Source organism: Heptranchias perlo, chromosome 8 (genome assembly GCF_035084215.1).
Source record: "Heptranchias perlo isolate sHepPer1 chromosome 8, sHepPer1.hap1, whole genome shotgun sequence".
Taxonomy (NCBI): Eukaryota; Metazoa; Chordata; class Chondrichthyes; order Hexanchiformes; family Hexanchidae; genus Heptranchias; species Heptranchias perlo.
In genome coordinates this window covers 46,362,930-46,390,252 of record NC_090332.1, presented here as the reverse complement: position 1 = coordinate 46,390,252, position 27,323 = coordinate 46,362,930, and the positions used below count along the sequence as shown (strand labels likewise).

Here is a 27,323-nt window from a genome sequence, read left to right as displayed (position 1 = left end):
CAAGTGTGAGTTCATCCACTTTGGACCTAAAAAGGATAGACCAGAGTACTTTCTAAATGGTGAAAAGCTCAAAACAGTGGAGGTCCAAAGAAACTTAGGGGTCCATGTACATAGATCATTAAAATGCCGTGGACAGATACAGAAAATAATCAGAAAGGCTAATGGAATGCTGACCTTTATGTCTAGAGGACTTGAATACAAAGGTGTAGAAGTTATGCTACACCTATACAAAGCCCTGGTTAGACCACAGCTGGAGTACTGTTCAGTCCTGGGCACTGCATCTTTAGGAAGGATATACTGGCCTTGGAGGGAGATCAGCGGAGATTTACTGGGATGATACCTGGACTCCAAGGGTTAAATTATGAGGCGACATTTATCTCTTAACCAATGCCACCAAAACAGATAATTTATCTCATTCCAGTTTGAGACCTTGCTGTGTGGTTGTCTATAAAGTAATAGTTACTGCACTTTCAAAATCATTGATTGCCTGTGAAGTGCTTTAGGACATGTAGAATGCTATATAAATGCAAGGCTTCCCTCCCTTGTGTTGGCTATGTCACAGGCCTATTAAAATGCTGCCTGTGTTTTGATGTTCTTATGGAAGAAATTTAAGAGCCTAAAGTTATGCTGAAACAGAAAAGTGAGGTATAACCTAGAACCCTGGACTTCAGTGCAGTAAAAGAAAGAATTATCTCCATTTATATAGCGCCTTTCATGATCTCAGGATTTCTCAAAGTGCTTCACAACCATTGAAGTACTTTTGAATTGTGGTTAGGGAAATGAGGCAGCTAATTTGCACACAGCAAGGTTCTACAAACAGCAATGAGATAAATGACCAGATTATTTGTTTTAGTAATGTTGGTTGACGGATAAATGTTGGTCAGGACACTTGGGAGTACTCTTACTCCTCTTCTATTAATGCCGTGGGATCTTTTACAACCTGTCACACTTGTGGGAATAATAGGAGTTTGTCTCATTATGTGGGTACATAATTCTATATATGGATTATATGCTGGAATCTAAAATGGCAATTTGTCTTCATTTTATATGATAAATCAAACCGTCATTCAATAGTTATTTGCAAAAACTGGTTACTTATGAGAAATCTTGGCTCTGCATTAGTTCTACCACTTCATTGGGATAACCTACTGCTTTAATGAGGTGCCAACCTGGTGAAGCTACAACTCAGGACTATGTGCATGCTAAACAGCGGAAGCAACATGCTACAAATACAGCTAAGCGGTTCCACAACCAACGGATCAGATCAAAGCTCTGCAATCCTGCCACATCCGGTCGTGAATGGTGGTGGACAATTAAACAACTAACGGGAGGAGGAGGCTCTGTAAACATCCCCATCCTCAATGATGGCAGAGTCCAGCATGTGAGTGCAAAAGACAAGGCTGAAGTGTTTGCAACCATCTTCAGCCAGAAGTGCTGAGTGGATGATCCATCTCGGCCTCCTCCCGATATCCCCACCATCACGGAAGCCAATCTTCAGCCAATTCGATTCACTCCACGTGATATCAAGGAACGGCTGAGTGCACTGGATACAGCAAAGGCTATGGGCCCCCGACAACATCCCGGCTGTAGTGCTGAAGACTTGTGCTCCAGAACTAGATGCGCCTCTAGCCAAGCTGCTCCAGTACAGCTACAACACTGGCATCTACCCGACAATGTGGAAAATTGCCCAAGTATGTCCTGCCCACAAAAGGCAGGACAAATCCAATCCGGCCAATTACCGCCCCATCAGTCTACTCTCAATCATCAACAAAGTAATGGAAGGTGTCGTCAACAGTGCTATCAAGCGGAACTTACTCACCAATAACCCGCTCACCGATGCTCAGTTTGGGTTCCGCCAGGACCACTCTGCTCCAGACCTCATTACAGCCTTGGTCCAAACATGGAGAAAAGAGCTGAATTCCAGAAGTGAGGTGAGAGTGACTGCCCTTGACATCAAGGAAGCATTTGACCGAGTGTGGCACCAAGGAACCCTAGTAAAATTGAAGTCAATGGGAATCGGGGAAAACTCTCCAGTGGCTGGAATTATACCTAGCACAAAGAAAGATGGTAGTGGTTGTTGGAGGCCAATCATCTCAGCTCCAGGACATTGCTGCAGGAGTTCCTCAGGGTAGTGGCCTAGGCCCAACCATCTTCAGCTGCTTCATCAATGACCTTCCCTCCATCATAAGGTCAGAAATGGGGATGTTCGCTGATGATTGCACAGTGTTCAGTTCCATTCGCAACCCCTCAAATAATGAAGCCGTCCGAGCCCGCATGCAGCAAGACCTGGACAACATCCGGGCTTGGGCTGATAAGTGGCAAGTAACATTCGCGCCAGACAAGTGCCAGGCAATGACCATGTCCAACAAGAGAGAGTCTAACCACCTCCCCTTGACATTCAACGGCATTACCATCGCCGAATCCCCCACCATCAACATCCTGGGGGTCACCATTGACCAGAAACTTAACTGGACCAGCCATATAAATAGTGTGGCTACAAGAGCAGTCAGAGGCTGGGTATTCTGTGTCGAGTGACTCCCCTCCTGACTCCCCAAAGCCTTTCCACCATCTACAAGGCATAAGTCAGGAGTGTGATGGAATACTCTCCACTTGCCTGGATGAGTGCAGCTCCAACAACGCGCAAGAAGCTCGACACCATCCAGGACAAAGCAGCCCGCTTGATTGGCACCCCATCCACCACCCTAAACATTCACTCCCTTCGCCGCCGGCGCACTGTGGCTGCAGTGTGTACCATCCACAGGATACACTGCAGCAGCTCGCCAAAGCTTCTTCGACAGCAAACCCGCGACCTCTACCACCTAGAAGGACACGAGCGGCAGACACATGGAAACAACACCACCTGCACGTTCCCCTCCAAGTCACACACCAGCCCGACTTGGAAATATATCGCCATTCCTTCATCGTCGCTGGGTCAAAATCCTGGAACTCCCTTCCTATCAGCACTGTGGGAGAACCTTCACCACACGGACTGCAGCGGTTCAAGAAGATGGCTCACCACCACCTTCTCAAGGGCAATTAGGCATGGGCAATAAATGCTGGCCTTGCCAGCGACACCCACATCCCATGAACGAATTTTAAAAAAAGTTGAAGTCCCCAGTTACCACTGCTCTATAGCTTTTGCATCTCTCTGTAATTCCCCTGCAGACTTGCTCCTCTATCCTTCCCACTAGTTGGCACCTTTTTTTATTTCTTAACTCTAACCGAATAGATTCTGTCCTTGATCCCTCTAAGACATCCTCTCTCCAATACTGCAACATTCTCCTTGATCAATACTGCCACCCCCCTCGTTTCTTTCCTTCCCTATATTTCCTGAACACCTTGTATCCAGGAATATTTAGTACCCAATCCTGCCCTTTTTTGAGCCAGGTCTCCATTATCACCACAACATCGTATTCCCATGTGGCTATTTGCGCCTGCAGCTCACCAACCTTGTTTCCCACGCTTTGTGCGTTTACACACATGCACTGCAAATTAGTCCTAAAACTACCTGCAAGAAGTTTTTGTTTTTTTTTCTTTTTGCAGCAAACAGTATTCATCTCTAAACAGCTTTACACTTTAAAACTTAAGTCCATCCAGGAATTGAATACTGTTCCCAAAACTGAAGAGCTTGTTCTGGCATCTCTCTTTTTAGCACTCCTGGATCATTTAACACATCTGATCCTCTCCACCCAGCTCTAGCTTCCAACTTTTCTCCCTGCTGCAGACTCTTGTCTGTCTTCATTTTATCAATGTACTAGTAAGTAGTTATTGTTCTTTGGCTTTCTTTTCCTTCATAAGCTCCTCCCCGTGTGTTCACTGCATTTAAATTAAGACCCGTTGCACCACTTACTACTTTGCTCACTTTTTTTTCAGGACCTCCAAACTGTGGAACTGCTTCCCTGCCTCAGTCTTGCCCTCCCTTTATAAAATTGCAAACTAGTGTCACCTGACCATTTTCTTGATTTACTTCCGTTTTTTCAATTAATATTTTGTGAACTTTGAGCCTTGCTGTTTGACCTAGATTTCTCAATTGAGAAAAATACTTCATTTTCAGTGGATGAATGGAGTAATAAAACATTGTTTATATGCTGTCTTTTTCATAAATCTTGCTACTTTGACAGCTTGGTTGGTTTTGGTGACTTTTTTCCGATTTTAGCAATTTCTCACAACTTTAATGTTTTTTTTGTAACTCCATTATATTTTGTGCTTTACATCAAAGTAACATACTCCTCAATTTCAAGCACCACTTTTTTTTGTAAAACTGGAAAGTTCATTTAAGTAATAAAGATCACTTCATTGGGGAAGTTAAACACAAACATAACATGAATGTTGTGTGAAGCTCATAACTAAATTCCCTGAACTTTAGGATTAAAATCGTAGTGTGTATACGATGCTCATTTCTGTCCAAACGTACCTAATCAAACAAAGTTTTTGGAATAGTCAATTTCCATAAGTAGCTGGTATGACATGTCCATTAGGGTTGCTTTCCAGTGTTGTAATTTCTCATGACTACCCATCCGCACCCTTATTGAGTTAGTTTAATTTAGAAACAGGATTTTGCTTTCTGTGGCCTATAAATACATTTCATATAGTGACTGTATAATAGTAACTTTAGTTATCTGCTTTAATATTAAAATGGGGTGGGGGGAGAAAGGGAGAAGGGGGATTGTATGTACTTACGACAACTCCATTCATAAAATCTGCATGGAATACTGGTACCTGAGCTTTAAGGCACAAGAAATCAATATTGGCTGAAATAACCACTGTGTGTGTTAAATTGAATCATAGTATGCCTTATACTTAATTGGCTGAAGTATCCCACCAATCACTTGTATTTCACTACCAATTGGCCCTGGCTAAGCAGCACAAATCAATCTAGTCAAATCAAGACCCAGCAATTGGGAACTAGCAACTACCACAGAGAATTGAATCATGAAAATTATGTTTTCACACTGTTTGCTGCTGCCATCTTCCTCCACTCAGATCTGTGTATCTGCCAAAAATAACGTAACTAATGCAAAATTTTACAGTATTCTGAAAAAGAAATCACAATTTGTTTATAGATTTCTTGTGTAATATTAGAAATACTGTCTGAGGTGCTGTCTCTCAGGTGGACATAAAAGATCTCCAGGGACTATTTCGAAGAAGAGCAGGCGCGTTTTCCCTGCCAATATTTATTCCTCGATCAACATCACTAAAACAGACTATCTGGTGATTTATCACATTGCTGTTTGTGGGAGCTTGCTGTGCGCAAATTGGCTGCTGCTTTTCCTACATTACAACAGTGGCTATACTTCAGTAAAGTACTTCGTTGTAAAGCATTTTGGGACGTCCTGAGGTTGTGAAAGGCACTATATAAATGCAAGTCTTTCTGTCTCCTTACTCCTCACGGTTTCATATATCTCCACCGCTGAATCCAACTCCCCAACCTTCCCTCTCCATTATTCACACATCCACCTTCACACACGCGTTCCAACATGACCTCATTGTCTTTCAAAAAATAAATCTTCCACTTCAACACGATACCCCCAGCTTCCTCCCTTATGGCAGACACAAAATAAACACAACCTTCCTGAATATACAAACTGACACACTCTCAGATAGAATAAAATTTATTGAATTTTATATTTATCTACAAAGTACTCCATATAAATTATATTTGCACATCTGTAAATGTGGGCACTTCCTGTCTATAAAACCTTTCCACCAGTCATGTTTTGTGCCAATTTTTATCCATTTTATTCCTATGTTCGGTTTTATGATGGAAGCTGCTTATGTAAACTTATCACACTGTAGTTAAACTGTTTTGCCACTGGCAGTGCTGTAACATCTGTTTTGCATCTCCCCATTTCTCTGCCTGTACTGCAGAGAACCTCCAATCTCCTGTGGTATTACTCCTAGATGAGTTAGAGGATATACACTGTTTTATAACATCAAGGGTATTATGCCATTTATCTCTCAATCTATTAGGCCTACCCTCCTCACAGCTGTCACAGTCTTATTTATGATTTTTTCCCTAGTGAAGGCAGACACCAGGATTCCCCTTCCCAGTGTTGCAAAACCTAAGGAGCTATCAAAGTCCAGGTTGCAATCATGCCTTTCCTGTGTGTCACCCTTCAAGCATAGCACTCAGATTTCTTGTTGCAAATCTCTCGTTCAACAAAAAAAGCAAAAGGAAAAGAAGTGGTCATTTGCAATTTACAGACATGGTACTGAAGTTGAAATGTCTTCAGCCTCTTGATTGACCTGAGCAACCCCATTTAGAGGAAAAAAAAGACTGACAAAACCAGGTTTTTGACCTGCAGCCTGATCATAAATGAAACTCTGATCTCTCTCAGTACTTAACGATAATTAAAAATTATAGCCTTAAAGGGGCATTAGTAACCGAATAATACATTCTTCATTATGCTATAATGCACTTGTCCTTATCAAGTAGCATATCATCCAACTTATACTGTGAGCAATGCCACAGGAGATCCATTAATGTCCTGTGCATAGTACATGGCGTAATGTCACACTCCAGTTTGCACACTTCATTACATATGCAAAACAATTTGCTTTTTAAGAAAAGCAAGCTAGTTATTTCATGAAAAGTTCTTCTAACCTGGAGCCAGGCATTTATAAACTGCTAAAATTACTTGGTCTTGTCTGCCTGTAAACAATTTCACCAAGGGAATAAAGGGGCAGACCAGGTGGCAGCTAAACATCATGGACCAGAATTTGCTGTCAAAATAACGGCGAGTTTAATGACGCTCACATTATTAATATGTAAATTGTGCAGCAACCTGTGGCGAGGAAGAGATACCCCGTGAATTGCGAATCGCTACAAGTTGCTGGGCGATTTGCGCCACTCCACCGTTGGCCTTGCAAAAACGGCAGCTCACCCTCGACCAGCCCATGAGTTTCATGAAGTTGCTGCATTTGCACATTGCCAATTAAACTCGCTGTAGGAAGTTGGGACAGATACTTAACAGTGTGTGTACCTTTTTTTAATGAGATTTATGTTCCTGCAATGCCAATCAATCTCTCCAGCCCAGAAAGGGAACAGTTTAAACTCTGGAATCTCAAGATTTTAAAAATTTAAAATTCAAAATTTTAAAATTTTTTCTTTTCCTTTGTCTCTTTTTATCTCTCTCTTAATTGAATCTTTCTTTCCCTCACTTTATTTCTCTTTTGGTACCTGATTTGACTCTAGTTTAACCACTTTAATTCACCTTCCTCCTCCGTCATTCCTGTTTCTTTCTCAATCCTTCAATCTCATTAGGAGATAGTGCACGACGGGACCACCAGTCTAAGATCCCGGATGCCCATTGCCCTTTATTAGCTCACACTTCCAGTAACTTGGACTCTAGGGAAATCGAGGCATATGGGGATTGGGCGGGAAAGTGGAGTTGAGGTCGAAGATCATCCATGATCTTATTGAATGACAGAGCAGGCCAGAGGGGCTGTAAGGCCTACTGCTCCTATTTCTTATGTAACTTGCAGGGCTGAAGGAGGAGGGAAAATGTCTAACTGGCGAGGCACGCTGTGAGATGCCCCATGCCTGCAAATTCTGGGCCCATAACTATATTCTGACTGCCCATGAGCAATTCCATGGGAAATCTGCTAATTACTGTTTGCGCAGGTGCCAGAATTAATGTTTTAGGCAGCTCTGCCTTGGCATTTGAGGTCTCCTTCCTATCTTTTATGTTACTGTGGCATGTGTGAAATATGCCTGAATATAGAATAAAGAAACTTTGTAGGCTCTTCCTTCTTTGAATGATGGGATCCTTCACAGTATATGATCCCTCATAACTCCCCTTGAGCCCTGCTATGGGATTATTTTTTGGTTTAGATAAAGATTTGTTTGTGAAATCAGTTTTTGATCAGCTTTGGGCCAAAATGAAATCATGATATCACATAGGTCCTGGGCTTTTATACAAAGCAGACTTGGCAGGTCATGTAACTGCCCAACATGATGCCAAGAGGAAAAAAGTGCTATTCCTCAGGAATCAAGTTTGCTAAGTTGATGTTTGAAGGAACACCCTACAAGATAGGCGGCTTATCTTTTTGTCCACAAAATGTGCAGAATTGTTTTCATTATTTAATGGTTTGATAAAATTTAAATTGTCACATGTGTTAACTGCTGTGGTATGGTTTTCAGGTAGTGCCTTTAGTTTATTTTTTTCCCCATGTACACAAAATGCTTTCAAGTCCAGAAAAAAAAAGTTTGCTACTTTGGAATTTACATGGTAGAGTTTGCTATTTAATGCCTTTGTTATCCCGCTGCTGTACTGCAGCATGCTGAATGTTTTGATTCATACTGGCTGCTGAATTTTGTTTCATAGACTCATTTCTCAGTACATGCAGGCCATTCAGGAGTGAATTCAGGAAGCAATTTTTCACACAAAGGGTAGTGAAAATCTGGAACTCACTTCCTCAAAAGGCAGTGGATACTGGGTCAATTTAAATTTTCAAGACTGAGATCGACAGGTTTTTGTTGGGTAAGGGTATCGAGCGATATGGAGCAAGGGCGGGTAAATAGAGTTGAAGTACAAATCAACCATGCTGTAATTGAATGGCAGAACAGGCTCGAGCAGCTGAATATACTACTCCTGTTCCAATGGCCTATATAAAACTACAGTATTTTGTGTCTGAAATTCCTGTTCATTGGAGATGGATAGACAGTATATAACTGGGTTATCGCAGTGATAAGATAGAACTCTCAAATGTTAGAATTCCTTCATAAGAGAATGGTGGTGAGAATGTGGAACTCACTGCCACATGGAGTGATTGAAGCAGATAGCATTGACACATTTAAGGGAAAGCTTGATGCATACATGAGGGAGAAGGGAATTGAGGGATATGGGGGCAGGGTGGGAAGATTAGAGTGGGAGGAGCCTCATGAGGGGTATAAACACTGGCATAGACCAGTGGGGCCGAATGGCCTGTTTTTGTGCTCTAGATAAGATTTATGTATTTTGTCCTCCTCTCCAACAGTATCTGAAACAGAAAGTAATGAAGGGTTACAGCTTAAAAAGGAACATGCTCTCAAGATATTTAATTACATCAACTCTTGGACACAAAGGTATGTTTACTTTTTATTTTATAATGTTTGTATGAATGACCTTGTGAAGCTTCAAATGTCTTAACTACATTAATTTTTTCTGTTTGTGAGATACAAGTAGTAGTAATTTGCCTATGCAAAATAAAGTCAGAGGAGAAAGAATGAAAAAGAAAAAGTTTTAATATATTCTTTGGCTGTTAAAATTGAGATTCAAGGAAGCCAAAGTAGAAGCCTTTATATTGACATTCTATCTTAAAAATGGCTGGTGGGTCACGACATTCCATTTAAAAAATGCATTGAAAATCCCTAGGACAACTGTGTTAGGGCATTTTTACATTAGATTTGCCTGCAATACCTATAAAGCCCGTAGGTGGTGGTGTGATTGGGTTTTTCAGTGTTAAATTTTTAGTTAACATTAGTAATGTCTAACTGTAGTAACATCCAGGCTGCTAATACAATAGCTGCTATTTTATACTTCGAGTCTGCATGCAGTTGCAAGTTTGGTCACCGGGTGTCGGTATGGAGCAGCTTATGGGTTTGATTCTCCAGTGATGTCTGTCCTATTGGTAAAGGTAAGAGGGAAATTAGAAATGTGAATCGAAATGAAATTTGTAAAAGTTTCCCCATATAGGTTACCCGAAGCCCCTCCTTTGGGAAAGTTTGCCTCTGAGCTCGAGTTGCTGAGAGAATTTTGGACCCCATAGTTAGATTCTCAGCTAGTCTTGCCCCTGTTCCATGCATTAACACTGCAAAGTATATGTGCCCAACTGGGCTATGGCTGTGCAATATGCCCTTTGTCATTGACTCACGTAATACATTTTTATACATCAAAAATAAACTAAAGGCTTCCATACTTGGGTCTACCAAAGCCTTTGAATCTGTGCATGATGCAGTAGTCCACTCATGATTGCTAATGATTGTTGCATAAAATGCTTGATGATGGAATGTAGTATTGTGATTTGCCAAATTTACCCTGGGTTCACAAAATGCATTTGTATGGAACGGCTGTACATATTTCCTGTGTTGTTTAGAACAAGATGGACAAGTACAGCAAGTGTAAGAAATCTATCTACATTGAATTGGATGTTGCTGAATACATATTAGAACCATAGAAAAGATACAGCACAGAAGGGGGCCATTCGGCCCATGTCTGCGCTGGCTCGAAGATCAACCAGGTGCCCGTTCTAATCCCACCTTCCAGCACCCGGTCCGTAGCCCTGCAGCTTACAGCACTTTAGGTGCAGGTCCAGGTACTTTTAAAAAGAGTTGAGGGACCCTGCCTCTACCACCAATTTGGGCAGCAAATTCCATACACCCACCACCCTCTGGGTAAAAAAAAGTTTTCCTCATGTCTCCTCTAATCCTTCCGCCAATCAGCTTAAATCTATGTCCTCTAGTGTCCTCTATGTACTGAGAGCTTGCACTCTCCGCTGGGGAAAACGGGTCTACCTGTCTACTCTATCTGGGCCCCTCATAATTTTGTACACCTCAATCAAGTCACCCCTCAGCCTCCTCTGCTCCAAGGAAAACAACCCCAGCCTATCCAATCTCTCCTCGGAGCTGCAATTTTCAAGCCATGGCAACATTCTTGTAAATCTTCTCTGCACCTCTCCAGAGCAATTACATCCTTGACACTGATCAAAATTGAGGAAACGGTGGGAACAGGGCTGTCTTGAATGGAATAGTCTGGCATTGAGAAAATGTTGGCACCAACTGATACAAAGACATTTTTGGTGCTGAACTCTTGTATAAATTAAGATTACGTGTGATCCATCCATAAAAGAACCTCTAGTAATTCGGATCTCCTGTTAGAGAGAAACCTCCACTTGGATGTCCTTGAGTATTACTGCTGAGGCAATCCTGGTGCAGTAAACTGGTGTTTTCCTTCTGTTTGCAGAATGATACAGCACTAGGCAATCCAACTAAATGTGACAAACTCTTAATTCATCTTGCTAACAGATTTGAATGTAATCCTGCGATTTGAACTTCCCATGACCGGGATTGCTTCAAATGAACATTTTAACTGCTACATTGCTATGTAGTGCTTGAATTTTGTATTGTCAATTTTAGTCTCTGGTATTTTTAAAAAAATGAATGCTAAGGTTCTTCAGAATAATATCTTTTTTTGGGGCACACATTTTATAATAAGAGTGCATCCCTTGTGTATAAACTTACAGACTATAACATTTTTTTCTGAAGTCTTTTCTTGCTATGATCTTATCCTTGCATTCTAGTCTGATGTCAAGAGTTGCATAGACTGCCCTTGTCATATGATGCAACAATGTCCTATCTTCAGACACAATTCCGAGATTCTTCTCAAACTACTGCTGTGTTGAAAGTAAACTGCAGTTAAGGTTTTTACAAAATTTGATGTCTACAAAACACTCTAGGGATTCTAAAGATCTTTGCAAACTACCTTTAACACTGTCATAATTATATTCACTTTGTCATTAAATGTAAGGGTTTTTCTTTTCCTCAACCCTCACTCCCTATTCTGTAAGTAATGGATGTATAGATTTTTATACTGAATCAGCATTTGGATAGCTTCCAGTAATATTTTGCCCAATTTTTACGTTTAATGTAAAACTGTTAATACTGTGTTTCCTTCTTTATAGGCAATGTCTTTGTTGCTTCAAGGAGTACAAGCACCTGGAAATCTTCAACCAGGTGGTTTATGCCCTTATCAATATGGTGACTGCCCAAGTCCAGGCTCTCCAGGACCAGTTGTGTAAAATTTGCACTAGTAATGATTCACCGTGGCAGGACCTGAATCAGCAAAGCAATGAACAGGCTAATCAGGAAGGCGAGTGTAATAAAGATGAAGAAGATATTGGTCGGAAATCAAAGGATTTTGTGGAGAAAAAAGCAGATAATAGAATATGTGGGAGAACTGAGGAGGTTTCTACACGGAACACTGATCCATTTAGCACATGGAGTACAGAGGAGAAAGAAAAGTTACTGTTATGTGTGGCAAAGATATTTCAGATTCAGTTCCCTTTATATACTGCCTACAAACATAACACTCATGCCACTATAGAGGTATAATGTATTTCTTGTGTTGTATTGGTTGATGCATGTAATCCACTAATTTTAGTTTTTGCAAAGTTTCCACTGCTTTGAAAAAGACATAACTTCAACTTTGTGCACTGTTTACAATTTGAGTTTTTAACTTGCCCATGGTTGGTTAGATGTATAACTTACAATGTAAGGGAAGAAAAAAAGTCAGATAAATTGCTTCAGGCAAATTCAAAAAGATTGAGATCAATAGATATTTGGACTCTATGGGAATCAAGTGATATGGCGCTAGGGCAAGAAAGTGGGGTTGAGGTCGAAGATCAACCATGATCTTATTGAATGGCGGAGCAGGCTTGAGGGGCCGTATGGCCTACTCCTCCTATTTCTTATGTTCTTATGTTACTTTTGGCCCTTTTTTGGATTGATATCTGTTATGCTGATGTTTTCATATTAACTTTTTGTGTGGGGGGTACCATGGCTTTTTGAACTGAGTTGTAATGAAACAAACTGTTGGTAATAGCTGTGAATATTAGAGTAAATATAATTATGAATTTTCACAGCAGTACTAATTGAAACATTTTTGCTATGTGAACAACTTGCATTTACTACACGGGGCGTTTATTCTCAAGATGTCAATCCAACAAATTCATTTTGTGGCGGGGGGAGGGGACACGGCGAAGAGAACAGCAGTCTGAAGGTTAATATTTCTGAGATCAGTTTTTATACCTGCTATGCTAGCAGATGTCACACAGCTTACTACTGTTGGCTAAAATGCATAAGGAAACTATAAATGTCAACATTTGATGGTATTAATCAGGTGATTTTGTTTTAAAGACTGGATTTACTCATGATTGACCAAGAGCTTTTTGCTCGTGGTCATCTTGCACTCTAATGAAAAGAAAAAATAATTACAAATGTTTATTGGATAAAATTGTACTGTTAAGCAGATACTGGGCAGAGCAATTTCTGCCGAACGCATGAATTAATTTGTATGCCAGTGTTGCACAGATGATTTGACCTAATAGATCCCTATGTAGTTTCAGCAAGGACATTAAAGTCCAGTTACCAAGGCTGGTAGTGAATTCTCCATGGGTGTTAATGGTTGCCTTCAGTAAGGGGGAAAACATCCACGTAAAAATTTATGGAGAATATATTAAAAATAGTTTATTGTTTGGAATTAGATTTGGCAACTATGTCTTAAGATCAGTGTTCTGTGTGCTATCTGTAGCCTAAGATTTTCTTTCAAGTGAAATAACCAAAGCAAATATTTTAAATTTGACTGGAATTTTGAAACTTTGCCTTATTGTTTTCATGACCATTGCCATGTGTGCAGAGCACACATGGCAATTTTTATATTATAATTACAATTTATTATGTACATGATTTCCAAGCATAGATTTTCATAAAGGGTCTTTCAAAATTGGAAAATTTTAGAGTAAGCTTACCTGTAAGAAAGAACAAATTTTCATTTAGATAGCACCTCAGGGCATCCCAAAGCACTTTACAGCTAATGAATTACTTTTGAAGTGTGGTCACCATTATATAAGCAAATGTGGCAGCCAATTTTCACATAGTAAGGTCCCACAAACAACGAGATAAATAACCAGTTAACGCTGCTTGTCAGTCATCCAGTATTAGATGAGCAGAAATTTCTGCCAACCAACTATTGGGAATCCTGAAGCCATTGTCTTCGATCCCCACCACAAACTCCGTTCCCTAGCTACCAACTCCATCCCTCGCCCTGGCCGCTATCTGAAGTTCTATTTGACCCTGACGTGAGCTTCCGACCCCCATATCCGCTCCATCACCAAGACCGCCTACTTCCACCTCTACCCCTGCCTCAGCTCATCTGCTGCTGAAACCCTCATCCATGCCATTGTTACCTCTTAGGCTTGACTACTCCAATGCTCATCTGGCTGACCCTCCCGCCTTGCACCCTTTTGTAAACTTGAGCTTATCCAAAACTCTGCTGCCCGTATCCTAATTCGCACCAAGTCCCGTTCACCCATCACCGCTGTGCTTGCTGACCTAAATTCTCATCCTTGTTTTCAGATCCCTCCATGGCCTCGCCCCTCAATATCTCTGTAACCTCCTCCAGCCCTACAACCCTCTGAGATCTCTGGCCTTTTCCGTATCACCAGTTTTCATTATTCCACCATTGGTGGCCGTACCTTCAGCTGCTTGGGCCCTAAGCTTTAGAATTCCCTCCCTAAATCTCTCACCTCTCTACCTCCTTTTAAGACACTGCTTAAAACTTACCTCTTCAACCAAGCTTTTCGTCACGTGTCCTAATATCTCCTTATATGGCTTGGTGTCAAATTTTGTTTTATAATTCTCCTGTGATGCGCTTTGGGACGTTTTACTACGTTAAAGGCGCTATATAAATTCAAGTTGTTAATTTTTTTTGGTGGTGTTGGTTGAGAGATAAATATTGCCTAGGACCCAGGAAGAACTCCCCTGCTGTTCTTTTTGAATAATGCCATGGGACCTTTTACCTCCACCTGTCCAGGCAGATTAGTTTAACGTCTTATCTGAGTACTGCGCTGAAGTGGCAACCTAGATTATGTGCTCAAATGCTGCAGTTGGGCTTGTACCCATTACCACCTGACTCAGAGGTGAAAGTACTACCACTGAACCAATGCTGACACTGATGAGATTAAATGGTTATACTCTTGATTTTTTAAATATATTTGTCAATGAGAAACTGAATGTTTGTTTGGTTTTTAACACTCGTGTATATTTTTACTGACTAATATGGATAGGGCCAGTTTTGTAGTTTATGTCTACTGTTGACTGATAGAAAGTACAACACATATTCCAAGACATTTTGAAATGTTTTTTTTAAAACTATATTAACTTTTCTTTAAACTAGGATATTTCAGCTCATGAAAGCAACTTATTAGGGGCGTTTTGTGATATGAATGTAAGTAACAAAATTTTTAATTTTACGTTGTTTTGATTGGTTGGTTTGTGTTTTAGAATTTTAAAGGACAATTAAATATTCAATTACCAAAATTATTCAAGTAACATTTTGAAAAATGTTCACTTCCTTAGCTAATTCCAGTCTCTTTCCCAACCCCCCACCCTGAGAAAAGGGCTTGTACATGTATTTGAAACTAAGGAAGTCTTACAAACTTTAACATCAGGCCCAAATACAAATGTACTATGCATGTAGACATGATTCAAATTTGAGCTTTTTTTCCAAATACTGTGACTTGTCTTTTGATTCTTTGGCCACTGAATTGTCTGTTTCATGAACAGTGTGAAAAGCATATTGGGCGATTATCTTACCAGAAATAAAGCCTGAGTTATTTTATTAAGAAAACTAAGCTGATGCAACATGTAGAATCTTCATATCCATTCTAACATGCATATGATTTGCCTGGCTGTATAAGGGGCAGTGTAGGTTTCAAGATATTATTGTAGTACTATGGAGCAAGAACTATTTCTTGGAAAGCCTTTAGTACATCAGAAGTTGTCTGTTGCGACTGCAGTTTGTGATACAATTATAATTAAGTAATCACATTTGCTTGTTAAATAATGGGCCAGAATTTGCTGTAGCAGGGCATCCAATAGCACCTGCCATTCGTGAGACTTGACCCTGCACCCTTCAGCTCAAAAAAATATTTTCCCACAAAGCTGCTGAGCGTGTGAGCTGATATCGTTGCAGCGAGAGAAACAGGGCACCCAACAGGGTATCTCATTAACCAATGAGATTTAAGGATTGGGAAATGAACACAGGAAGGAGGGTGAATTTGATATCAAATCAGGTACAGAAAGACAAATAAAGAGAAGGAAAGATTGAATTAAGAGAGAGATAGAAAAAAGAGACAAAAGAAAAGTAAGAAAAAAAATAAATTTGCCATTTTTAAAATCTCCCAGAAAAATTCAAAAGGAATGAGACTCTACACTTGTAATAGTTAATTTTCTGTACCAGAGGTTGATTGGCAATAATTAACAATTATCACATAGTTAAAAGGATGCTTACACTACTAATTACTAGCCCTAAATATCTGCGGTGGATTTAGTTCTTAACCTACCGCGCAGATACAGCAACTTCATGATAGTCAATGCATGTTAATGGCGAGGCAGGCAGCGAAATGCCGTTTTCGTGAAGCTAACAGCGGAGCGGCGCAACTCAGACAGAGGCTTTTGGATGTTCGCATTTAACTGCGCATCCACTCCTTGCCTGAAGTTGCTGTACCATTTATGCATAAATAACAACGAGCGCCATTAGCCTCACCATTATTTTGACAGCAAATTCTTGCCCGTTATCTGCAGATTGTAAAATAAAAGTATTCATAACCAAATTTAGAAGCAGTAATTCTCTGTAGAAACGGGAGTAGGCCATTTGGCCCATCATTGGCTCCATCATTTTGTTAAGCATGGCAGCTCTTTCATTTTGATGCCAATGCACTGCCCTTTCTCTAAAACTCTTAATACCTTTTACATCTCAAGTAAGTACCTATCTCTTTAAAAGATTCTGTATCTATGGCCCTCAATGGCATTGCATTCACATTCTCTCAACCCCTTGTGAATAGGTTTTTTTTGGTGGATTTGCCTATTGTAGGGAAGAATCATTCCCAATGAATGTCAGTTTTCCTTATTATTTTAAACACTTTGATCAGATCACCCTGTAACCTCCTGACTTCTGTTGTATATAACCCAGATTTATTCCAGTGTCTTATTGTAGCCAGGTCCCTTCATCTCGTGCATCATCCTGGTGAATCATTGCTGGACTTTCCCATTGGGATATTGAATACTTTGTAAAGTGGGCATTCAAATATTATAATCCACATGAGGTCAGATCAGTGTGCTCTATAATAGCCATAGTGCTTTCTTTTATATTCTCTACCTCTTGTGATAAATACAACATCCCATTAGCCTTAACAAAAAGCAAAAAAGTGCAGCTGCCGGAAGTCTGAAACAAAAATAGAAAATGATGGAAACAACCAGTATGCCAGGCAGCATCTGTGATGAGAACAGACAAGTTTACATTTTGGTGTGGACCCTTTTTTGGACCTGAAGTTCAGATGAATTTGATCATCTGGAAAACAAAACCAGCTATTTGAGTATGCATTGGCGTATTGGGATCCAATGGCTTGATCAGATTTTGCTTGCATCAGTAGAATGTACTGAAATTCCAGGGAAAATACTGTAAAGATGCAAATTCTGCAAAGTGGATAAGTACAGTTTTTTATATTTATTACCTGTGGAATGTACATATTAATTTTAACTTTCTATATATCTTTGAAGAAGCTGGTGAAAAATCTTAGTCATTGTAAAAAAAAATTCAATTTTTGTAAAGTCCCTAATTTCTTAATTCTACTGCTAGCCAAGCTTTTTTAAAAAAAAAACTAGAGAAATTAGTTTTTCATAGGGGGAGGGGAAAGAAAAGAAAATTAACAATTTTGATCTGAATCCCTTTGTGAATTATTGATTTATATAATTTATTTGTATTGACCGCAATTGTAACCTTAAACATTTACTTGTCATTTATTTAGGATGTGGAAGTACCTTTGCACTTGCTTCGTTATGTCTGCCTCTTCTGTGGGAAAAATGGCCTTTCACTTATGAAAGATTGTTTTGAATATGGAACTCCTGAAAATCTTCCCTTTCCAATAGCACATGCTTTTATTACAGTAGTATCCAATGTAAGTAGCGCACACATTTTTACGTTTAATTATATTAAATACCCAGCAAGCTGACTAATCTATCAAAATTTCATCCTTCCCTAAGTGCAAGTAGATGGGGCCATGGAAAAGGCCAGTACTATTTTGGGTTTTATAGGTTTGGGTAGAAAGGGGTTTAGACTACAAGAGTAAAGTAGTGATGAATTTGTACAAAACATTGATTAGGACATAGTTAAGAGTACTATGTGCAGATTTTGGCATTACTGTTCTTTTATAGAAAAGACAGTAATGCCACAAAGAATGTGTAGCGTAGGTTCAGCAGGATGATGTTGGGGATGGAAACTATAATTGAGTACCAGGACTAGAACCACTGGAGCAGAGATGGCCAAGCGAAGATTTAATATTGGTTTTTAAAATTTATGAAGAGTTTGATAGTGAACAGGGGTAGACTATTTTATCTGGTTGGCGAATCAATGATGAAGACTCATTAATTTAAAATGGTTGAGGCAAAAACCATTGCATCTTTTTAAGGGAAAATGGAATAAATATTTGAAGTAGAGGAAGATACAAGCTAAAGGGAGTGAATGGGGCTGGAGGATTAGCTTTGGCTTGCTTTAGTAAAGAGCTGGTGCAGACATGGTGGGCCAGATGGACTCCTTCTGTCCTTTTTAAAATTCTATAATTCATAGTTTAAATCCAAATTATTTATACATGTTACTTATGTAATTAAAGAGTGTTGTTTCATGATTTGGATAATTGTAATACAAAAAAAAATGTTCCATATATTAGTTGACTCATGTTCTCTAGAGTAATACAATTCCAAGTAATTCTTTGTTCTGTTGTCTTTACTCAAAGAACATGTAAATCCATGAGGTGTTACATTTTAGAAACTTAGAATTTTTTTCATCTTGCATAACCTGTTGCCAAATAAATAAGGGTATTAAATAGAACATGCATTCTGAAGACCTGTAGAATACAGTTTATATACCATATCTTTGCTCACCTGAGTGAGTTATGATCATTGCCGAGTAGGATATAAATTGCAGCTCCCTTGTCTAAATCTCTCATTTGTTTAATCTCTCTGACTCTCTTTCACTCATTATCTTTTGTGCTCTCTAACGTATTGAAAAATCTTGTATCAACTTTTTACATTATAAATTCCTATATCCCCATTTATAATGGAAACTGCCTGTTTGAGCTTGTCATTGCATCCTTTCCCCTCCCTTAGAGGCACTACAGCACCACCACTATTGGAAGGATATAATTACAGTATGGCAAGTTTACACAGACAGTTTCCATTATGAAGATGGACATAGGAACTTACTCTGTCCTTATTTTTATATTTCCATTGTATGATGCTACATGGACTTCACTTCCAGTTGTGCAAATGCCATGGGAAATCAGCTAGTAATATATTAAGAACCTTGCACTTCCTGCCCGCAAAACTCTACTTGTCAACTTTTTCCATTTATAAATTCCTATCAACATTAGGAATACTGTGTCAACTTGACATCTTCCTGCCAGTGGTGGCTCTGGGGTCGCTTAGTCTTGCGTCTCCTAGCTTCTCAACCTGTACTACGCCAACCAACTCTACTTTTCTGGTTCGCAAATTAGCTATATGTCATTGTACATTAAATTTGATAAACGGGATGTGCACTTCTTTGAAAACTCATAAGTACCTGTTACTCCTGTGGGTGGTGCTGTAGTGGTTACTTTCAATGTTAAAGGTGTCACACTGATACGCAATAGCTGTTATTTTATAGGGAGAGTATATCACCTTATGTTTGTGCAATCTGGCTGCCAGGTTCCCACAAATCGCTCAATTTTTTTTTTTCATTTTTTTTCTATCGTTAGTGAGGATTTGTGAGTTTCTTTACTTTTTACAAAAGACCTTGAGACAAGCAGAAGTTTGAATTCTCAAAAACTTTATTTCAGGCAGGTCTTCCATTTAAACTATTACCAACTGCTCCCTTTCTATTGTGAAAGCAGCACCCGTGGTTTCTATGATGGTCAGAAAACAAAATTAACTTTTTTATCAATATATTTATTTTTCTCAGTTTAAATAATTGAAGAGGATCTCAACATGTTTTCCAAGTGATCTAAACTCAGCTGGAAGATGAGTGCGAATGATTGGATTCCTCTCAATTGTCTGCTGTCCATGTCCATCATGCAAGATACTTGCCTCTTTTTAAAAAAAAATCTTTTAGGGACTTGGGGTGGATTTTTTAATACTTGATGACTTTTTGATTTTTGAGGTAATTTTTATTTGAGATGGAAACCTGTTCATTATTAAAGACTGTATAAGTCATCAAATGCTGTACATTTAAGGCAAGAAGGTACACCAGCACCAACTTGCATTTATATAGCACCTTTAACTTGGAGAAGGTTTCAAGGCGCTTATAGGACCGGCTGAAAATGGAGAAAGAAAAGTGGAGGGGGTACCTGACAATGCAAAAGGATTGCGGACGGGTTGGAGTCAGGCTGATGAACAGGAGCACTGCTGCGGAAGGACATGATTAATGGTTTAAAATGGGCCAAGAAAATTTTGGGTTCTATTCTCCTGGACCCCTTCCCCACAAGACTGTTTGACTTTTCCTCCACCCCCCCCCCCCCCCCACCACACTGCCAGAATAAGTTTCTCCCCCCTCCACCAACCCCGCGTTCCTAAACCTCTCCGCAGTCCTGTTGTTGGACCCCAAGACCTCTCTCTAGAACTTGCAATGCTCCCAGACGTTTAGGACCTTCCTCCCCAATTTGAGATCTGTCCCATGTTTCGAAGAATCTTTGTGATGTTCTGCTAAGTGAAATTGTTAATAAAATTGGCCATTAATTCTTCACTGGATTTCCAATGCATATTCTTTTTCCAAACTTACAACTTTTGGTAATCTTCCCATACCTGTCCTTTTAATGCTTTGAAAAATATATAAATGGATTGCCGATGTCATGAAATGTTTGTTTAAACTTGACACAAGTGCATTGATACCATAAAAATTCTTTATCTTTGTTCTCCCAAATTAAGAACATCTTGTAAAAATTGCAGTTGTTTTTTTTTGGTCTCACAATGTAGTCTCTCACAATTTGCCCCAATTTTATGCCACTATGTTAGGTGTTAACCACACCTCGTGTATCCCAGAATGTGTGAGAAAAGGTTATTACAAGAGGTAAGAGGTTTGCCTCACAAGAATATTTTCTTGTACCTTGTAACACAATAGAGATGGTAGCAGCAATGAAGTCTTATGGACTTCACCTTTGTAGAGAATTAAGAGTTGTTAAAGAGGGAAAAAATGTTTGGAAGAGAAAGGAAACCAAAATGCTTGGAAGCAGCATACTGGGATAGAATTTAATTAGTTGTCAAAAACAATGTGGCATGGTGGCTTGATGCTCTAGAGTACTAATCCACTATTCCATGGAGTGATGGGTCATGCATCTAGTTCTTTGAAATACTCAGTTCCCAGTCTGAGTGCCATAAAAAGACGGTGGTGGCTAAATCCCTCTCAATGGAAAACAGGAGAATGCCTGTTTTCTCCATAATTAATACATTAATGAAATTGTATTCTCAAAGATTGCATATTTTACAGCAGTGCTTTCTTGTCATTTCATTAGCTGGCTGCTAATGATGAAGAAAAATGTATTATCTTAGTTTTATTTCAGAGGAATTTTAGATACTTTATGTGCAGTGAGGGTGAATAAATTCTGGCCATGTGCTTCCAAGTTGTTATGTGATGTAATAATGCTGCAACTCCCTATGTAACAGCATTGTGGGAGCACCTTCACCACCCAGACTGCAGTGGTTCAAGAAGGCCCACCATCACCTTCTCGAGGGTAATTAGGGATGGGCAATAAATAGCGGCCTTTCCAGCGACGCCCAAATCCAGAGAATGAACAAAAATAAATCGTGAAAACAATGACATAGTCTTTTCCAGTTAGATGGCTCATTGTTCATTTGTATGTGGAGTTTAAACTACAGCCAAAAAGGGGAGAAAGATTACCTAATGTCCCCTGAGCGTTAGCTGTCATAGCGGGGCTGTTTGTTGTCATAGTAATTATATTGCGAATCAGTTTTGTAATTACTGTTTCAAATGCAGGTTCCCTACTCATGCTATCTTTAGTGTAGAAATTTCTGTGGCATTGGCAATTAACGAGTACTTGAATTGGTGGTCTTAATTTTAGGTATTGAAATCAAATCTTTTGAAACAAACACTGGCCAAGTTAATAGTCAAAAAATAGGCCACAAGTCTATATTTGAAAGTAAACACAAAATTGATTTTTGAAGAAAGCACTGCAGATTGAACTGTGTAAAGCGAAACAAGGTTATGATAGTACCTCTGCAGAGGCACTAATAGCCTACTGGATTGTTACTTAGCAACTGTAGGAAGATTGATTAAGAAAAAGCGAAACATGAAATCTGATAACCATAGTTTTGTTTGAGGAAAATTAGAATAAAGTTCAACTGACCTGTAGTTTGTCAGTGAGGGCAAAGGCTTGGTTTTATCTCCGTTTCGCTGTCTGGTGGTTTTGACAAAAAAAGTCAGCAAACAATATTCTTTTGTTCATGCCCTATAACCAGACATGATTTTACAGGAAAAGAGGCTACTTTTGGGTACTAAAATAGTCTATAATTTTGTAAATGCAGGGATAAGCTCTTTGACTAGTACTCTGTTTTGTATGGTGTATGGACAAGAGAATGTTGCTTGCTGTTTTTTTTTTAACAATTTTATTCCCACTCCCCTGAAAGCTCTGATTTTTGTGGGCCTGTAGGTTTGGAAAGAGTTCTTTGTGCCTTTTTATATGTGGCCTGAGGTTTCATGGTACATACCTATGCTGCCCTCAATGACTGAAACACTTAGATGCCCCTGCTTTGGAGCACTTGACCAATGAGTTGAGGTTGAAGGTACTTATTTTGGGTTATTCATTGAGACTTAAGTTGAGTTAGTGAGAAATTTGTTTTAGATATAATCTGAGAAGTTTGGATGGAGTTTTTTTTTCCATGGTTTCTGAAATGTTGGGATTTGTTTAGAATGCTAGAATTGGGTTTATGAAGAATTTGGCATAGACAGTATCTTTTATTGGTATTTTTGGTAAGTACCTCCCTTTTAGGATGGAGAGGGCAATGGAGAAAGTATGATGTATCAAGATGAAGGGAAAGGTTACTGCTATGCCTCCTTCCACCTTGGTAACATCGTCTGCGTCTGCCTCCGCCCCCGCCTCAGGTCATCTGCTGAAACCCTCATCCATGCTTATGTTGCCTTTCGACTCAACTATTCCAATACTCCCATCTTGCACCTCTGTAAACTTGAGTTCATCCAAAACTCTGCTGCCCGTATCCTAATTCACACCAAGTCACATTCACTCATCACCCCTGTGCTCGCTGACCTACATTGGCACCCCGTCTGGCAACGCCTCGATTTAAAAAAAAAAAAAAAAAAATCTCATCCTTGTTTTCAAATCCCTCCATGGCTTTGCCCCTCCCTATCCCTGTAACCTCCTCCAGCCCTAAAATCCTCCGAGATCTCTGCGCTCCTCCAATTCTGGCCTCTTGCGCAGCCTCGATTTTCATTGCTCCACCATATATGGCCGTGCCTTCAGCTGCCTAGGCCCTAAACTCTGGAATTCAGTCCCGAAACCTTTCCACCTCCCTCTCTTCCTTTTTAAGACGCTACTTAAAACCTACTTCTTTGACCAAACTTTTGGTCACCTGTCCTAATATCTCCTTATGTGGCTCTGTGTTAAATTTTGTTTGACATCCTGTGAAGCATTTTGGGACGTTTTACTACGTTAAAGGCACTATATAAATGCGTGTAGTGTAGTAATAGTTTTCTGCAAGTATTGCAAACCAAAATCATAATTTACTAGGTGGTCCCATGGAGCACTTGGGTACTTTTTTTAATTCAACACTTCACCACTGATGCAAAATTCAACTAACTTGAAACTACCTATTGGAGGTGGTCTATCAACTAGTGCTTTAGTAGTCTTGGCAATCATATTGCTGACTTCACTGCTGCCACTTTTGCATTGATGAGCACCTGAAAACACTTGGCAGCAATGTGAAAGTGATAGTATAGTGCGAGACTAAGCCTGTTAATGGCCACTTTGCATGGGTTTAATTTCAATTGATACAGGGCGTAATAAACAAATACAATTGAACATAAATGTAAAGCAGTGCTTTTCAAACTTTGTATCGGGTGCTCCCTGTAAAATTTTTTTTATTCGTTCATGAGCTGTGGGCGTCGCTGGCAAGGCCAGCATTTATTGCCCATCCTTAGTTGCCCTTGAGAAGGTGGTGGTGAGCTGCCTTCTTGCACCGCTGCAGTCCGTGTGGTGAAGGTTCTCCCACAGTGCTGTTAGGTAGGGAGTTCCAGGATTTTAACCTAGTGACGATGAAGCAACGGCGATATATTTCCGAGTCAGGATGGTGTGTGACTTGGAGGGGAACATGCAGGTGGTGTTGTTCCCATGTGCCTGCTGCCCTTGTCCTTTTAGGTGGTAATGGTCGCGGGTTTGGGAGGTGCTGTCGAAGTTGGCGAGTTGTTGCAGTGCATCCTGTGAATGGTACACACTGCAGCCACGGTGAGCCGGTGGTGAAGGGAGTGAATGTTTAGGGTGGTGGATGGGGTGCCATTCAAGCGCGCTGCTTTGTCCTGGATGGTGTCGAGCTTCTTGAGTGTTGGAGCTGCACTCATCCAGGCAAGTGGAGAATATTCCATCACATTCCTGACTTGTGCCTTGTAGAATACCCAGCCTCTGACCTGCTCTTGTAGCCACAGTATTTATGTGGTTGGTCCAGTTAAGTTTCTGGTCAATGGTGACCCCCAGGATGTTGATGGTGGGGGATTTGGCGATGGTAATGGCATTGAATGTCAAGGGGAGGTGGTTAGACTCTGTCTTGCTGGAGATGGTCATTGCCTGGCTCTTGTCTGGTGCGAATGTTACTTACCACTTATGAGCCCAAGCCTGGATGTTGTCCAGGTCTTTCTGCATGCAGGCAGGGACTGCTTCATTATCTGAGGGGTTGCGAATGGAACTGTACACTGCAATCATCAGCGAACATCCCCATTTCTGACCTTATGATGGAGGGAAGGACATTGATGAAGCAGCTGAAGGTGGTTGGGCCTGGGTCACTGCTCTGAGGAACTCCTGCAGCAATGTCCTGAGGCTGGGATGATTGGCCTCCAACAACCACTACCATCTTCCTTTGTGCTAGGTATGACTCCAGCCACTGGAGCGTTTTCCCCCTGATTCCCATTGGCATGCTTCCAGTGACCCCTTTGCTGCTAGGTGTTTTCAGTTGGTTTTGCTCCCTTCCCAGACCTCCAAATGGTTTTGTGCCTCCAGATGTGCACAACCCTATCCCCTGCTTCTGGTTGGCAATCAGCTTCAGTTTTCTTGTCCTTAACCCTATCTCCTGCTGACTCAGGGCTACTGATGGGCTTTGAGTGTTGCTTTCTGTTTTTTTTTTGATGGGTAGCAAAATAGGTTGTTGTAAATTTAGTGTGCAAGCTGAATACAGCTTACCTACCCACCCTACTGCTCCCAGGCTTGCCTTGTTTGCACACCTGCATAGCCTGAGTTCTTCTTGGCCCAACTACTCCTGTGCCTCTAAAATTGCTTGCTTGCCCAGTTGATTTTTAGCCTCTCAAAAGGCGAAGGAGAGCAACGAGAGTGTGAGAAGTGAAGGAGATCGAGCGAGATGGAAGTGGAGGAGGATGACAGAGAGATGTGTGTGCTGGCTACAGAGCAAGAGAAGCTCAGTTCTTTTGATGAGAGTTGACACAAAAACAAATTGAGAACTGCTGAGTTTTTATTTCTTTATTGTTATGCATAATTGACCCCTGAGTTTCAAAATATAAAAACAAAATAATTTGCTTCTTGCCCTCCCAAGAGATGTGGTGGCGACACTTAAATCTTACTCATGTCCATAAGACACCTCTGGCTTGCTTCCCATCTAAAAACATCTTCATAGCCTCTTAGAATTATGCACACTCTTCCAAAATGCTTCTCTTTCCTCCCCCCTCCTTCCCCACCCATTCCCAACACATTTCTCCCAGCTTCTTACTCTTGTCCTTCCCAAAGTGCTTTTCCAAGCGGCCACACCTGGCTTTTCCCTCTTCTCCTGCCCTTCCAAAGTGCTGCTACCAGGTCCTGTCCTCTCAATGTGAACGGTTGGCATGTATGAATTAGTGGCTATTTTGTGTAAGCCTGTGTGCAAACTTATTTCACATTGGATCCTTTCAGACAGAGGATAATTTGACCCCATCAATCTGGGCTGAATTTGAACCCATAGAGGTGAGAGGCCAGTGTTCGACCGCATTGTGTGTTCCATGTGTGTAGATTTAATACCTCCCTCTTCATTTTGCAAATAGTTTTCTTTTTCAAGCTCTTGAACCAACTACCTGGAGGTGTTATGAGTGATATGGGCCAATTCTCCCTCTGATCTTGATGCATTTATTTTACTTCAATCGCTGCGGGGAAAGCATGTCTTCTATTTCCCCCAAAGGGTTTAGACAGTTTAAAAGCCCATCTCCAGGGGAACTGAGGGGTGAAGAAACTGCACCGGCTACATCTGTGCTGCAGTGCTTTTGTTTATCTGGGAATACTGTACGTAGGGTGAAATACTCGCGTGAATTCAGTGTTAGTCAATTGCAATGTAAAGAAATAGGACATGAAAATTGTTAAACATCATTTCTTACACTTTCAAAAATTCCCAATTGGTCTTCAACATTTTATATTTAGTGTTGAAAGTGACTTTTAATATATTTTCAACATTGCAGAGCACTGATGAAATTTAAGTGTTTGTAAAATAGTATTGTGCTTCTTTCAGCAGGATATAATAATTCATTACCAGTGTATTGTAATTTTATTTATTTTGCTTTGTTACAGATCAGGATATGGTTACACATCCCTGCTGTTATGCAACATGTTATACCCTTTAGAACCTATGTTATAAGGTGAGTGACCAGATAAATTACACTGTGAAACCTTCATATTTGTAATTTGCCTTTTTAACATTTCATTTTAAAAAAACGTTATTGCAAATATTTGTACTTCCTAAGTTGGAAGAATATTAAGATGCATATTTTTTAAAAATCCTATTTTACATTTTTTTTTTAAATGTTCAAATCTAGGTATTTGTGTAAACTTTCAGACCAGGAATTACGGCAAAGTGCTGCACGCAACATGGCAGATTTGATGTGGAGTACGGTTAAGGAGCCCTTGGATACAGCACTGTGTTTTGACAAAGAAAGTTTGGATCTTGCATTCAAGTACTTCATGTCACCAACTCTAACTATGAGGTTGGCTGGACTCAGTCAGATTACAGTAAGTCATTATCTTGTAAATGTTGATTAACTGAAAACGAATGCAGTGACATGCAACAGCTGACTACAGCCAATTGTAATTTATTATTTGTGCTCAAATTTGCTTTTTTAAAAAAACACTGCCTTTACATCGAATCACGTAGAATGTACATCACAGAAACTGGCCATTCGGCCCAACTAGTTTATGCTCCTTACGAGCTTCCTCCCATCCCTCTTCATCTAACCCTATCAACATAACCTTCTGTTCCTTTCTCCCTCATACGTTTATGTAGCTTCTCCTCAAATGCTTCTATGCTATTCACCTCAACTACTTCT

The 27,323-nt window shown here is 40.1% G+C and overlaps 1 protein-coding gene across 4 annotated transcripts in view; it reads left to right on the top strand.

Annotated features, from left to right (window-relative positions):
* The window catches only part of usp34 (ubiquitin specific peptidase 34), a 247,547-nt gene that overhangs the window by 16,268 nt on the left and 203,956 nt on the right, over positions 1-27,323 (top strand). For all 4 annotated transcript variants that reach the window (XM_067989067.1, XM_067989065.1, XM_067989066.1 and 1 more), the window contains exons 2-7: positions 8,980-9,067; positions 11,662-12,085; positions 14,934-14,984; positions 17,566-17,715; positions 26,572-26,639; positions 26,817-27,009. In XM_067989067.1, coding sequence (XP_067845168.1) covers positions 8,980-9,067; positions 11,662-12,085; positions 14,934-14,984; positions 17,566-17,715; positions 26,572-26,639; positions 26,817-27,009 — 974 coding nt within the window. The remainder of the gene's footprint in view (positions 1-8,979; positions 9,068-11,661; positions 12,086-14,933; positions 14,985-17,565; positions 17,716-26,571; positions 26,640-26,816; positions 27,010-27,323) is intronic.